This window comes from Scyliorhinus torazame, chromosome 14, assembly GCF_047496885.1.
Source record: "Scyliorhinus torazame isolate Kashiwa2021f chromosome 14, sScyTor2.1, whole genome shotgun sequence".
Taxonomy (NCBI): domain Eukaryota; kingdom Metazoa; phylum Chordata; class Chondrichthyes; order Carcharhiniformes; family Scyliorhinidae; genus Scyliorhinus; species Scyliorhinus torazame.
The window spans coordinates 71,292,058-71,307,780 of record NC_092720.1 but is presented as its reverse complement, the minus strand read 5'-3'; the positions used below and the strand labels follow the sequence as shown (position 1 = coordinate 71,307,780).

Below are 15,723 nucleotides of genomic sequence, written 5' to 3'. Positions count from 1 at the left end.
TCCATGTTACCAAACCCAAATCCCTCCCTTGTCAGCAGATCAACTACCCCCCTTTCCCCCCCCCCCTAGCAACAACACCCTGTAACCTAACCCCTGCCATAAACTAGCTATATACACGCCCCCCCACCTGGCTTCCGTAGACCAGCTCACCCAGCTAGCCTGATGACTCTCGACTCCGGCGCCAACAGGTCTCCCACCTATTGTTCCCTCTGACCCATCCCCCCCCCGCCCATCAACACCACTTCGCCAAACCAGCCATCCTCGAGCAAATGCTCTGAAGGAAAAAAAACCCAAGGAACAAAGAAAGCCCCGCCGCTAATGCAAATCGAATAAAACAAAATAAATAATAGGCACTTCCAACCACCCTGATCAGAACACAAAAAGCCCCCAGCACCAAAAACCGTAACTACCCTCTTTTTCCAGTGAAAACTCGAGTACAGAAGAGAAAAAAAACAACACAACACAAGAAAAACGTGTAAACATCGCTTAGTAACTTTTTAACTTGAGTCCAAAAAGTCCTCCCTTCGTGCGTGACCCAAAGGCGCGCCGGGTACAGCAGCCCACACTTCACCTGCTTCTTAAACAGAATCTCTTTGACTTGCCTGTAGCCTGCCCTCCTCCTGGCCACCTCCACGCTCAGGTCCTGGTATATGCACAGGACACTATTGTTCCAATGGCAGCTCCGCGTGTGCGTGGCCCACTGTAGCACCCGCTCCTTGTCCAGGACCCTGTGGAACCTGACCACCATCGCTAGTGGGGGTGGGGGGGGGGCCTTGCAAGCACTCTGTGCGCCCTGTCCACCTCCAACGGGCGAGGGAAGACATCATCCCCCAACAGCTTCTGGAACATGTCTGCCACATACGCCGCGGCATCCTCGCCCTCAGCGCCCTCCGGAGACCAACGATTCTCAAATTCTGCCGACGGAACCTATTTTCCAGGTCCTCCACCTCTCCAGGAGCCTTTTTTGTTGGTCTTTCAGCCTCTCCATCTCCACCTCCACCACCGTTTGGTGATCCTCATGCTCCTCCAGCGCCTTTTCCAGCTTCTGGATCGTCCGATCCTGGGCATCCAGCCTGTGCTCCAGGCGCTCGATTGATTTCTGAATCGGGTCTAAACTGTCCCGTTTCAGCGCGGTGAAGCCTTCCTGGATGACCTTCAGCAAATGCTCCGTTGTTGGCTGGGCTGTCTGCACCGGGGTCCGGACATCGGCCATATTGTCCTCAGCAGCAGCTTCCACACTGCCCTCGTTTGCCCACTTCTTCAACTGTTTGCGATTCTTTCTGCTCCTTAATTCCATACACCTGTGTCTGGAGTCAGTGCCTGAGTGCCTATGCCTTCAGATCCAGCGCTCAAAAGTACAAAAAAGTCGGGGGAAAAGGTCCAAAAGTCCGACTGGATCGAAAGCCACCAAATGTGCTACTTACTCCCTCATAGCTGCCACCGGAAGTCAGGTTTTGAAATTTTTGTAGTATAAAGCGTTAACAGATAGTTAGATCTAAAAATGATGTACTGCTGACATCAGTCAGTCAAGTGTTATAGGCGAGGTTGGAATTATGCCTAGGAACAACATGCCTTCTCTGTAACCTGTTTAGATGGAGTACTAATAAACAAATATTAGACAGGCAAATACCAGTGTATGTCTACAGTCTGTCTATTGACAAAGACCCATGCCTAGAGTCCAAGGTAGAACAACACATATCAGAAGATGGTGGCAGCAGTGGACTCAATGTAAAAATCATGTTGGCGTTATTCCTTTTGGCATCAATAAAAGTACATACTTATTGAATGGTGATGTTGGCATACTTATAGGGATCCTAGAAAAAAAGAGATGATCCTCCATTTGAACCACTCATTGTTTTTCATGCAACAATCTTCAACCTTTTAGTTAGAAGCAGTAGAAATACATCCTTCAGAAGTTTATATACTCAGCTGTAAGTTCCTTTCTTTCACAGAGATACCAACCACCAGGCCCCCAGGTACAGACTGATTAAAGTTATGAACCTCTTAGTTCTTCACAAAGTAAGGCCAGTCATGGCCGATGCAGAAGGCATTGCAGCAGACATCCCCACGAAGACCAGCCGGACCTGAATTGGCTCTTCCTAGAAAGTGACGAGGAAAAATCCATTGTAGTACTGAGTAATCTGGAGGTTGAGGTCATAACAGGAAGCAGCGAGTCGTGATAAGTGGGTCTTTCTCAAGTTAGAGGGCAATAAACCGTTAAGTGCCACTGGGACCAGTATTGGGGGTAAGCCGCCTTCTTGCTCTACTGTAGCCCATCTGATGTAGGTAATCACACAGTGCTATTAGAAAGGGAGTTCCAGGATTTTGGCACAGTGGCAGCGAAGGAATAGCGCTTGCTCTTCTGCCGTTGCCCTTCTGGATGGTGGAGATTGTGGGTGTGGAAGGTACTGTTGAAGGAACCTTGGCAAGTTGCTGCAATGCACCTTGTATAATTTACACACTGCTTCCTCTCTGTGACCATGGAGAATGGGTAAATGTTTTAAGGAAGTGGGTGAGGTGCTGATCAAGTGCGTTGTTTTGTCCTGGATGGTATTGAGCTTCTTGAGTGTTGTTGGAGCCTCACTCATCCAGGCAAGTGGGGAGTATTTGATCATGCTCCTGGTATGCTCCTGCATATGGGCAGGCATTCGGGAATCAGAGGTGAGTTAGTCACTACAGAATCCCTAGCGTTTGACTTGCTTGTGTAGTCACAGTATTTGTATGGCTGGTCAAGCTCAGTTTCTGGTCAATGACAGCCCGCAGGATGTTGATGGTGTGGCAAGCTAAAAGCAAAAGGCTGTGGTGCTGAAAATCTGACCTAAAAATAGAAGGTGCTGGAAAAACTGAACAGGTCAGGCAGCAGAACTGAGAGAGAAAAATACATTATGAGTCCAATCTGACCCTTTGCAAGTACAGAAATCCCCTTCCTAACAGCACTTTATGGGCACCCACACCATATAGATTTCCTTGGCTCAGGTAAATGGCTCACCACTAGCTCCTTCAGGGCCTTTAGGGATCGACATTGAATATTGGCCTCAGCAGTGGCACCTGACCTTCGTGAATGTAAGAACTAATAAGAATTCAAGCCTTATCCCTTGTACCTGTTGGAAGCATGGAACTTCAGCTGCAGCTTCTTGTCTCTAAGTAGATGGGCACCGTATCTGTATATGCAAGGACATGCTCTCGTGCTTGGCTGTAGCGCTTAGATTCATCTTGCAGTTTGTATATGTGATAACTTGAGACCACGAAGCAGATAGTCGAATGCTTTGCTTAAAAGAAGGAACTTCTTTATATAAATGAATAACAAAGTTTGACAATAACAGTAGCTCAGCAGAACAGTAAATAGTAACAGTAATAACTATGAAAACAGGAGCACTAGTAAAAGCACGTCTGGCTTACAAGTCACCATCTTGCAGACTGAAAAAACCCGCCAAAGCCCGCACCTGCTCAGAACCCTTAACAGACATCAGAGAAACAATTATGTGGGAGAAAAGCTTACAAGATCACTCTGTACTCAAAATGTACTCTGTAATAGTATACAATTTCAAATTTTCAAGAACATAGCCAGATATGATTTGGCTTTTTTGAAGATGAACTGTTCCAGCCAAAGAGGTGAAGTGGGATCTGTAATGACTTGGCCAGGCCTTTGAGATTGGCCAATTAGAATACGAGTTCCCTGATTAGTGGCCCAATAAAGAAACCCCTTTCTATGTATATAACAAGGAGTGTCAGATCCTCTACACTCCCAGTGTAGACAGCAAGTTGAATGCACCTGGTAGTTCGGCTGTTGGTTTTGTAAATAAAAGGAATTCTGGTGACGGGACTTCTGCCTCCGTGGACTTATTACAGTGGCGACGAGGAAAACGGAACGACCCGATGGAACCTGCTCATTAGCAGCCGCCACATCTTCAGGGTAAGCCACTGACAGGCAAAATGCCTTTATTTGGGAAGTTGGATTCTTTTGACCCTGGAAGACTGGGCCCAATATGTAGAGTGGATGAAGTACTTCTTTAGAGCAAATGACATAGTTCCGGATGAAAAGCAACGGGTCATTTTGCTGACCGTGTGTGAGTCAACAGTTTTTGCCATTATGCGCAGTCTCACTTTTCCGGAGGCACCGGACACGAAAACTTTCCAGGAATTGGCGGACTTAGTAAAAGAGTACTATGACCCTGAGCCACCTCTGATCTTGTGAAGGTACCGGTTTTACTCAGCATTCCGAGTCACTGGGGAGTCAGTCACTAACTTTTTAACAAGATTAAGGCAATTAGCCGGGGCTTGCGAATTTGGCCTGACGCTCAATAAGATGCTCCGAGACTGGTTGATGTGCGGAATAAATATTCAGCAATACAAAATTGTCTGCCAGCAGAGGCCGCGTTTGATTGCAAACCAGCATTACAGCTGGCTTTGTCCTTAGAAAAAGCAGCAAGCGGAGCGCATGAGTTACAGGGTACTCGATGGAGGTAGACACCCACACCAGTGAAACTGTGTTAAGGGACTACCGCTGGGGGATAGGCAACCCCACAGCCACCCTCAGGAACGACTCGGATACTAAGGAACCCAGGCCCACTCGCAGAACCGCTTCCAAGCAAGGGTAAATTAGGACCAGACAGATGGCAGACCCTGCAGCTTTTCACACGGCATGATATTGTAGTTGTTGCCAGAGATCGGAGTCAGAGAGAAGAAATAGAGGCCCAAAACCAACATCTTGGAGAAGGATACATAGGCCGGGGTACAGGAGAATCCACACACTAGAAGTCCCACCTACCTTCGACGAGGAACGACTAAATTGTGTAGCGATGGATAAATCAAAACCCATTAAATTAACCATAAGGTTGAATGGATGTCCCACATTAATGGAAGTCGACACAGGAGCAGCCATATCAGTGATAAAGGAAAGAGTATTTAATAAAATTCGTACTGGACTCCAATCTTCATCCCTAACCAGGACCTCGCCAAAACTGAGGACATACACAGGGGAACCACTGAGAGTGTTGGGCACAACACATGTGGCTTATGGAGAGCAACTGGTTCGGCTGCCTTTAATGGTAGTGAAAGATGCGGGACGAAGCTTATTGGGACGAAATTGGCTGGATTAGGTAAACGTTTTCCAGCAGATACCAAGAGGTTTTCTGAGAAGGGCTTGGAACAATAAAGGCGACATAACACATGGATCCAGAGGCAGTCCCAAAATTCTATAAGGCATGACCGGCACCCTTCGCGTTAAGGCAGAAAGTTGATGCGGAAATCAAAAGAATGGAGTGGGAAGGAATAATAAAACTGGTCTGTTTGCAGAATGGGTGGCACCCGTGGTGCCTATCCTTAAGCCGGACAGCTCGGGCGCCTTTGTGGCGATTTCAAACAAACGATTAATCGCTACTCACAACTGGACAAATACCCAATTCCCCGATTGAGGATTTGTTGCAAATCTGGCTGGAGGACTCTTATTCTCAAAGCTGGATATGAGCCATGCATATCTACAGCTGAAGCTGGGTGAAGATTCGCCAAAATTCTCAACGATAAACACCCTGAAGGGCCTTTTTCAGTATACAAGATTACCTTCGGGGTATCGTCAGCTGTGCGATATTCCAGAGGACAATGAGAATATATTACAAGGTTACCACAGGTCGCCATTTACCTAGACGGTGTACTCATTACAGGAAAAACAAGGGCAGAACACTTGCAAAACCTGGAGGGAAACCTTAAGAGGTTTTCAGCAGTAGGCGTGTGCCTAAAGAGGGAGAAATGTGTTTTTCTAGCACCTCAAGTAACTTATCTGGGGTATGAGGATGAGTCAGGGCTACACCCTTATGGAGGATCGGGTGAGGGCGATTAAAGATGCCCCAACCCCCACCACAATCCAGGAGTTGAGATCTTTTTTAGGACTGGTGACATACTGCGGAAAGTTCATACAGACCAGGGCTTCCATCCTGGACCCCTACACCAATTACTAAAAAATGGGCAAGCCTGGGAATGGTCCGCCCACCAAGTCAGTGCTTTCAAGAAGAGTAAACAACAGATTTCCTCAGAAAATGTCTTGGCACACTATGACCCCAGGAAAGAGTTGGTGCTGACTTACGATGAGTCTCCATATGGCGTTGGGGCAGTTCTGGCACCAAGTTTTATTTCACCAGTACCTGTATGGCCGGAAATTCACAATAATCACAGACCGCAAGCTGTTGCTAAGGTTGCTGAAAGAAGTTAAAGCGGTGCCACCAATAGCTTCGGCCCGGATCCAACGCTGGGCCCTACTACTGCCAGCGTACCAATATCAACTATCAACTGGAGCATTGGCCAGAAACCCGGGAACCTGGGTGGCAAACGCCGATGCATTAAGCAGGCTGCCATTACTGGACACCCCGCCATTGGTACCCAGAATAGAAGAAAAAGTGATGACACTACATTTCCTGGGCACCCTTCCAGTGGGTGCACAAAACATTTGTTTGTAGACACAAAGGGACCCGGTTTTAGCAAAAATAAAACAAATGGTGCTAACGGGGGAGATGAAAAGACTGGTCCAGGTGGAATTCCACCCCTTCTGGAGCAGAAGAGAGCAGATTACTGTGGAAGACGGAATACTGCTATGCGAAGCTCCATAATAGTTCCAAGTCAAGGCCGTCGAGCCATACTGGCTGAATTACATCATGGGCACCCCGGAGTCTGAAAAATGAAGATGCTGGCCAGGAGCTATGTCTGGTGGCCGGGCCTGGACACAGACTTAGCGGCATTGGTAGGTCGGTGTCAAGAATGGCAATATTGGCAGAAGGTGCCACCGGCAGCCCCGCTGCACCCATGGGAATGGCCGGGTAGACCATGGTCGTGACTTCATGTTGATTTTGCAGGCCCGTTTATGGGTTCAATGTTTTTTGTGATAGTAGACGCCCATTCCAAATGGCTGGATGTCTACAAAATGAACTCTGCAAACACAACAGCAACCATCAAAAAGCTTTGCACCTCTTTGCAACACATGGTATCCTGGAGGTGTTAGTTTCAGATAATGGATCAGCTTTCCCCAGCCAAGAGTTCACAAAATTCATGAAGTCACATGGCATTCGGCACATAAGGACAGCACCATACCATCCGGCATCAAATGGGTTGGCGGAGAGAGCCGTCCAGACCCTAAAAGTCGGGTTGAAAAAACAGTCAGCAGCATCAGTAGAGACTAAAGTGTCGCACTGGCTATTCGACTATAGGGCAACATCACACGCCCCAACAGAATAGCACCAACAGAGTTTCTCATGGGCAGACGACTACAAACCAGGCTGAGTCTACTATTCCCAAATTTAGGCGGAAGAGTTGAACGATACCGAGAGGCCCAATGCAGGGGCCTCGACAACACTCGCCGAGAAAGGCAGTTCAACGCGGGTGAAAAGGTATGGGGTCAGAAATTATGCCAATGGTCCCATGTGGGAAGCAGGAACGGTGAAGGCCAGGACAGGACCTGTGCCATATGAGATACGTGTGGGAGTAGTAAAAAAGCACCTGGAACAGGTGCGGGCCTCAGATTTGTTTCCTCCCCCAGAGCTGACTCAGACCAACAAACAGAGGACTGTGTAGAGTCCTCCCCGAAAAACTATTCACGCCCATCCGGCACCACTGGTGAGGACATAACACTCGGATATGGACACCATGGATGACGGCGCGGCTGTCCCCCTGTGGCCGGAGGAAGGGGGCGAACCGCCCCTCAGGCACTCTCATCGGAAAAGACCGGTGCCTAGCCATTATACCCCCATACGTCGGAGGCCACAGTGGAGGATCCGGACCGGCACAGAAACAAAGCAGGAGACCCGTGAGCCACGAGGACCACGGGAGATCCCAGGACTTTGGGGGGATGGGTGTAATGACTCAGGCCAGGCCTTTGAGATTCGCCAATTAGAATATGAGTTCCCTGATTAGTGGCCCAATCAGGGAATCCCTTTCTCTGCATATAATAGGGAGTGTCAGATCCACTGCACTCCCAGTGTAGACAGCAAGCTGAATGCACCTGGTTGTTCGGCTGTTGGTTTTATAAATAAAAGGAATTCTGGTGAAGAGACTTCTGCTTCCCTGAACTTATTCCAAGATCCTGTTTGTTATATTTAGAGTAGGTTGTGCAGATTTTTGTACTCTGGGTGGGGGAAGGCTTTCACCCTCCCCCATACATTACTCTATGACACAGAATACCCCAATCAGAAGTATGATACCAGAGATAGGACAGGAAATATTTAGTTTGAATTATGACAGGCAGAAGGTCTCTACATAAACAAAGCTTTGATAATTTTGGTTTAGAGTGTGTGAAATAAATATCCACGTGTATAGAGGAACAAATAGCTTTCGCTAAAAAAGCCTGTTCCTCCAAGGCTCCAGTAAGTTTATGGAAGTATATCTTTTCTAAAAAATTGAACAAGTTTGTGTAGAAAACTTTTACTTTTAATGAAGGCGTTCTAACCTCAACTTTCACAAAATCTCATCCATGTTGTTTGCATCAGACATAAATTAGCAGTTATCAAAATATAAGAGTTCAGTTGGGTCATGTTTTTGGAATAGGAGAATGTGTAAAGTAGAAGTTTATTGCAATGGTTCTTCAGACTTTTATGTAAGTTATTATTTTGTAGGAAAAGTGTCGTATTTGGTAACACATATTTAAAGAAAAACAAATATTCAACTCAGGCTGACATGTCATCTCTAAGCCTTGGAGATTTCCACAGATGATTCCTAATTCATATTTGATTGCTATCGTAATGTTCCCTTTGATGGATCCAGCATTCTTATGAACACATCATTTTCATAAAAATAGTATGTTGTCATTTAGTAACTGTTTGTTGCTTGCCATTTCAAATTGAGGGGCTGGGTTGCAAAGGATCTTCCATTTGAAATGAAGAAGGGATGGCTCATGATTCCAGTGTATCATCAGCAGGCTAATTCGGCTTAATTACCATCCACTCAAACATATGTACGTCATCGTATGACAGTAAAAAGTGTATTTGTTGGCTGAGTCTGACAATAGACGGCAGCTGTTTAGTCGAATGAGCATTGTGCTGTAAACAAAATCCAGTGCTGGCACAATAATAAAAGGGCCATGCCTGGTATAGATTTAGATTTGTTACAAATTGACTGCAGGAATAATCATGACCAAAATAGTTTTGGTCTCGATGGTCGAAGGCCAATTTACAAGTTTCCATCTGGCGGGAACGGGATTATTGAAGGGTTTTGAGGAGGTCCGAACCATCATGGCATATGATGCGAAGATGCTTCAGCAAGTGTGGCTGAAAAGAAATGTAATTGTTAAGTCAGGCAGAAGAAAGTTCACCAAACTGTCCCTTTGTGATTTTATTAGGGACACTGGAAGTACAGTGAGAAGGATTGATGGTCCTGTGCCCAAAGTACGGTGGTGCAGGACAATGCAAAGAATAAGAATGTTGTGAAAGAGAGCCTTACCTCATCAGTCCTGGTGAAACCATTGAGATTCTTCCTGCAGTGCAGTAACGTCCTTGGAACAAAGCTAGGTCCTGAATGAAGCCATGATTTCTGCTACCTCAGGAAATTGGTTTTCACAAACCAGTATTGATGAATGTATCTTGCCTTTGAATAGTACCATGTCCACTGCATTTCCTGCCTTCTCAATGAGCTGCCCTATAGGAGCATGATAGTGCTGGTAGGTTGGCAATTATATGTCAGTTTTCTACTGTGTGAATCAGGAGTAGAATCGGGTCAGTTGACTCATCTCATTGCCAAACCCTTCCTTAACTTGGACTGGTTCTGATCCAAGGGGCCGAATGTTGAAGTAGTGTGCTAATCCAGTCTCCCATTCAGTCCTCTGTTACTCACTTTTCAAGTTTCATTGTGGGGGCAGCACGGTAACATTGTGGTTAACACAATTGCTTCACAGCTCCAGGGTCCAGGTTCAATTCCCCGCTGGGTCACTGTCTATGCGGAGTCTGCACGTTCTCCCCGTGTGTGTGTGTGGGTTTCCTCCGGGTGCTCCGGTTTCCTCCCACAGTCCAAAGATATGCTGGTTAGGTGGATTGGCCATGCTAAATTGAGCTTAGTGTTCAAAATTCCCCTTATTGGTGGGTGGGGTTACTGGGTAATGAGGATAGGGTGGAGCTGTGGGTTTAGGTAGGGTGCTCTTTCCAAGAACTGGTGCAGACTTGATGGGCCGAATGGCCTCCTTCTGCACTGTAAATTCTATGAGAAGGAAAGGATACATGAAAAGAACAAAAGAATAAAGAACAAAGAAAAGTACAGCACAGGAACAAAACTTGCCTCGTACATCTCCTCTAAACCTTACCACTCGCACCTTATATGCCCCCTAGTATTTGACCCCTCTACCCTGGGAAAAAGCCTCTGATTATCCACTCTGTCTATGCCTCTCATTTTGTAGACCTCTATCAGGAGTTCCAGTTTTCATTATATCTTGAAGTAATTAAGGACCACAGTCATGACTGGGGCAGTATTGAGTTGAGGTGTATCATAATTTGCCAAAATGGCATAAAAACACTAACTCTGTAAACCATGTGCCTAATTATAGGTCAGCAGATGTTGAATCTTAATATTTGTGAGTCATTGCAGACAGAAATAAATGCTAATTTTCACTCCACCTGTGGATTTGTTGCCATTTAAAAATAGGGAAGAATTGCACAGATTGAACCGGTGCAGATTTTTGATTACAAATTAAAATCCGAGTGGTAGGAGCCATGGTTTCTGGTACTATCTTTTGATATGATTTGCCACCAAAGGTACATAAAAAGACAAACCTGTAGCCAATCTTTAATGGTCATGTACATTGAAATTACAGCGTTATGAGTGTTTATTTCATTCAACTTTTATTCCATCTCTCGAGCAGCTGTGATGCCAGTCAGAGATGACATACATTCGGTCATAGAAGCTGATGTGATAACTTACCTTATTTTATTCCTGCATTGTTATTTTTTACTGAAGTGACTTTTAATTTAAAACTTAAATAAAAACCATAACTGAATATTGCAACAGCTTCTGATTGACATTTAAATCACATGTATACATTGCAGCTTTCAGTTCCTATTGCAGCTTGTATATGTTGCTTGAAGCGTGGAGGGAGCAGGAACCCTCCGCTCAAACATTTGTGTTTGAATAAAGTAACCTTTGGGTAAACAACTTCAGCAGTGATCTGTTTCTTCTAAATTTTATTCCTTTTTATTTCCTCTCTCAGAACTGGAGAAGAATGAAAACATCAACAATGAAGATTATGAGTGCGAAGATGAAGCTAAACTTGTTATATTTCCTGACCACTATGAAATTCCTTTGCCAAACATAGAAGAATTGCCAGCGCTGGTGAGTGAGTGTGTTCAGCAACATATATTGTCCATCTCTGACATGCTCAGGATCCTTTGAATTTGGGGTGGGGAGAGAAGGTTGAAGGAAGAAGTACAACCCTTTTAGCCTGAGCATGCTAATCCTATTCTAAAGGAGATAGAAAAATCAGCAAAAAATGTGGTGTATAATTTAAGGAAACAGTTTTTAATACACAGGTCAAAGTTAGCCAAGTTTCTGTTTACATTCTGAATATGGTTTTAATCAAGAAGTGTAGAATGTGAAGTAATTTTACATCGCTGTCAGCATGTGTGAGATCCCTTTATTCTGGAAGTATGTAACTAATTCAGAGCAAATAGTTAAATCAGAAATTATACAGCTTAGCTTTGAAATGAAAGTAAGACCATACATTCGAAAAATGAGGGCATGCGCTGTGGAATGTTACAATAAGACTATGATACCCAACTGCACACCCTGCATGTTGATGCAAAGCATTGGAAAGTGCTTGGGATGCTTTAGTTTTTTTGTCATTCCAACATTGATGACTTGTTCAGTGCAAAGGAACAAAGGAGGTTGATAGATTGTAGGGGACAAAACGTCCCCATTGCTGATGACAACCTGATGACTACCAACGGGAACGATGGAATCGCGTACACATGTGCATATGGCAAGTTGTGGAGAGAACAGTCGTGCTCAAATTATGCTTCCAGTGCCTGGACAGGTCACGGAAGGAGGTGGCGAGGGATCAGTTTACAATGTTTGCCAACCAAAGTGGTGAAGATTTTGGCGGCCTGCTGTGCACTGCACTATTTTTTCCTCCTGGATGGGTGGTTATCTTTAGCCTGGCAGATGAGATGGATGTCACCTTGCCACCCTGAAAAAGGCAATGCCACAGTAGGAAAGGTGGCTAGAAAGCTGTTGATAGCTCACCTATTTGGATGCTGATAGCTGCCAGAACCCCTAAAAATATTTTTAATAAACTTTGAATTTAAGTCTTTTCAGAAGTTACAGTAACCTGTGCTTATAAAGTAAAGGTGCTTATTCTCATGCTTATTCAGTTTGCAGGGAGAAAAACCATTGGGCTTCAACTTCACAAGAGCCTAGATGCATCATTGATATTACTGTGTAGTTATAGAATTGAGGCAATTTGCAGCCCACCATTGTGTGATGTTAGTTGTGAGCATAAAGATTCAATTAACATCATCCATTGTCAAACCCGCCATTGCCATATTTTCTGACACATTACCACATTGGCATTGGAAACGTCGCCTGAGTATAGAAAATAAAACAATTATCGTACTACATCAACATGCTCTTTGGAGTTCACTGCACAAAAATATACTGGCCAATCATGCTCAGAAACACCGATTATGCTGCAGAGACAGTCTGTTCTCCGATTTTGGAATTTAACATGGATGATCTTGCTGGCTCAGAAAGTCTCCCATAGTGTCAAGTTTCTCATAATTCATGGATCATATGGTCTTAAGTTATTTGTTGCTATTTATAACAATCTGTCCCTCGCAGCAAGAAACAGGAAACAGTAAAGGAATGTGTTCAAAACCTAAATGCTCAATGAAATAAGGCCTTGTTTGGAACCAATGAACATTTTTCTTCCCTTTCCTTCCAATGTTATGGGGAATTGATGGCTCATACTGGGGTGCCAATATGTTAGCAACTGAGACCTGGAATTTCCAGCCCTACCTGCCACCTGGGTCTTCTGGTCCTGCCAAACATTTATGGACTTTGGGCTGGTTCATGTTGGGTCCTGCCAGGCAGGGCTGGAAAATCCCGCCCTGAGTATCAGCAGACGTTTTGACTTTATAGAGCATAAAAGCGGAATGCAATCTTGTCCACCTATAGGCTGTGGTAGCTCGAGGCAATACCAGGGAGACTTCCAGTATAACTGAACAAGAGTTTATTGGTAGCAAGTGAAAGGTAAACTATATACAGGCTCAGAGTCACTAAACAGGTCTTCACTCTCTGGTTCCAGGCTCCACTCTGCCCGGGACCCTGCTTCCAGGGCCCCGCAGTTTTTCCCCCATTGGTCAGGATTCATGTGCTCCCACGGGATAGACCCCAAGACGGTCACGTGGGCCATGTGGAAAGGTCCCTTAAAGGGACCATGTTACCACATACGCCCTTTCTAACAAATGTTACTGTATAATGATGATAATGGGCAGACCAAAGCTAAGATGGTCTGAGCTCCGTTGTAAGAACTTTTTGGTAATTCGAATAATCAGTAGCTAATTCCCCCAATAACTCTTTCAGGATCAATTCTGTGATTCTGAAAAGGTTAACGGTACTCCCGCAAAGTGGGAGCTGTGATTTTAATTGTGATTTTAATTTTATTTTCATTTTAATTTGCTCCAAAGGAAAGCTAAAACTATTTTACGCACACCACATAGCTCAGCTTAAGCAGCACCGATGTGAGACCATTCTGTAGATTTGGTATAATTTTAACTAGTATCAGTATCTGTGAAAGCTGCCATATTTAAAATGAACTAAAAGTCAATTGAATATCAAAAGATGCTGAACACTACAGTACGATGTGAACATGATGGCTCAGCATTGTTATCGTGGTGTTTTGTATTTGGGTGCATTGTTAAAAAGAAACTGTATTTTGTAAAGATACCTTGATATATTATCTTGCAGATCAGTCTTCAGTAGAATTCCAAATATACTTTTGATTTAAGTTGCTCACAAAAAGCTGCTGTCTTAATTTGAGAAACTTTATTGAGTCATTATTTTAACTGACTCACTTCCTCGTTCCCATCCCACCAGGTGACAATAGCCTGTGATGCTGCTCTTGCTGCAAGGTCTCCATATAGAAGACAGGACTCTGATTCTTGGGAAGAAGAACTCAAGGATTCAAAGCATGAAAACAATCTTCAACAACTGGACAATGGAGTCCGAATCCCACCCAGGTCAACAACCTTCCCTACACCGAATGCATAGCTGTGACTCAGTCAGTCTTCATTTTTATTTGTTTTGAATATTGTTCACTTATAAAATCATATATATTCATAAGGAACTTCTAGTGAAATGATGGAGTAAAATAAGATGCCATTTAAAATTGCTGAAACTTCCTGCTGTTTCAGTAGAGATTTCCTCACATTGTTTTATAACTGAATTGCCTGAAATAAGAACTTGCATTGATATAGATCCATAGAATCCCTACAGTGTAGAAGGAGGCCACTTGGCCCATTGAGTCTGCACCAACCCTTCGAAAGAACACCTCACCTGGGTACACTGACCCACCGTATCCCTGTAACCCCAGTTAACTGTGGACACTAAGGGGAGATTTCACATGGCCAATCCATTTAACCACATCTTTGGTCAGTGGGAGGAAACTTCGGAGCACCCGGAGGGAACCCACGCAGACGCAGGGATAACATAAACTCCACACAGGCAGTCACACAAGGGTCAGAATGAAACCTGGGTTCCTGGCATTGCGAGGCAGCAGTGCTAACCACTGTGCCACCCTGCCGATATAGTGGCTTTATGACCAAAGAATGTCCCAAAGTGCTTCATAGCCAATTAAGTAAAATGCAATAGACAATTTTAGCACCACAAGTTTCAATAAATCGTAGTGGGATAAGATTAGATCAACTATTTTAATGAAGTTAGTTGAGGAATAAAGGTTGACCAGGAGAACTCCCTTTTTCATATTCAAAAAATATCAAAGGTTCTTTTACATCCACCTGAGAGGGCACAAAGGGCCTCTGTTTAATATCTCTTCCAAATGAAGGCATGACTTGACAGTGCTGCACAAGCTAAGTTTAGTGTTCAAGTCTCTGCAGCTTGAGCCTTGAATTTCTGATGCTAGACTATTGTCTGCCAAATAACGCTATTACATCCCATCACTGGCTAACTATAACAGTGCACAACATTGATGAGTTGAGTTGTGATACTGTCAGCCTACCATTTCATCAGTAGATTTTTCCTTGAGACTTGATAGTTCTGCACTTTCACTGCTGAACTGTTACTGAGGTAGGGGTTGATATATGTGAAGTTATTGATACATTTTATGCTTGGGAAAGGGAATAATGGGATATAACTTTCGATGGTGTGGCAATTGAGTCAGGCTGCCAATTCGCTCGAAGTTAGGTACCTGAAAATCCAGCGATCCTATCTCATCCAACTTCCAACTCGGGCTGGGACACGCATGGAGTCTGCTATTGTGGACAGTTCAGACACAGATAAGAAAGCCACATCCCCACTTTTACAGCACTAGCTGCCTTAAACAGGTAAGTTTGAAGGTCCAACCAAGTTTAAAGGCCTTTGACAAGTGAGGGAGGATAAGTGGGTAGGGGTCGCATGGGGTGGGATTGGCTGGGTCGGGCAAGGGGGGATGGTGGTCGAGAGTGGGTACTGTGGATGTAGGTGGGAGTCGGGAGTCAGATCTGGTGGGATGGAGTCGGGCTGGTGGTGGGGAGTCAGGAGCTAGGCCTG

General features: G+C 44.7%; 1 protein-coding gene across 1 annotated transcript in view; it reads left to right on the top strand.

The window, feature by feature from the left end:
* The window catches only part of LOC140389801 (ubiquitin carboxyl-terminal hydrolase 13-like), a 196,822-nt gene that overhangs the window by 48,877 nt on the left and 132,222 nt on the right, over positions 1 to 15,723 (top strand). The window contains exons 4-5 of the mRNA XM_072474337.1: positions 11,171 to 11,292; positions 14,053 to 14,195. Coding sequence (XP_072330438.1) covers positions 11,171 to 11,292; positions 14,053 to 14,195 — 265 coding nt within the window. The remainder of the gene's footprint in view (positions 1 to 11,170; positions 11,293 to 14,052; positions 14,196 to 15,723) is intronic.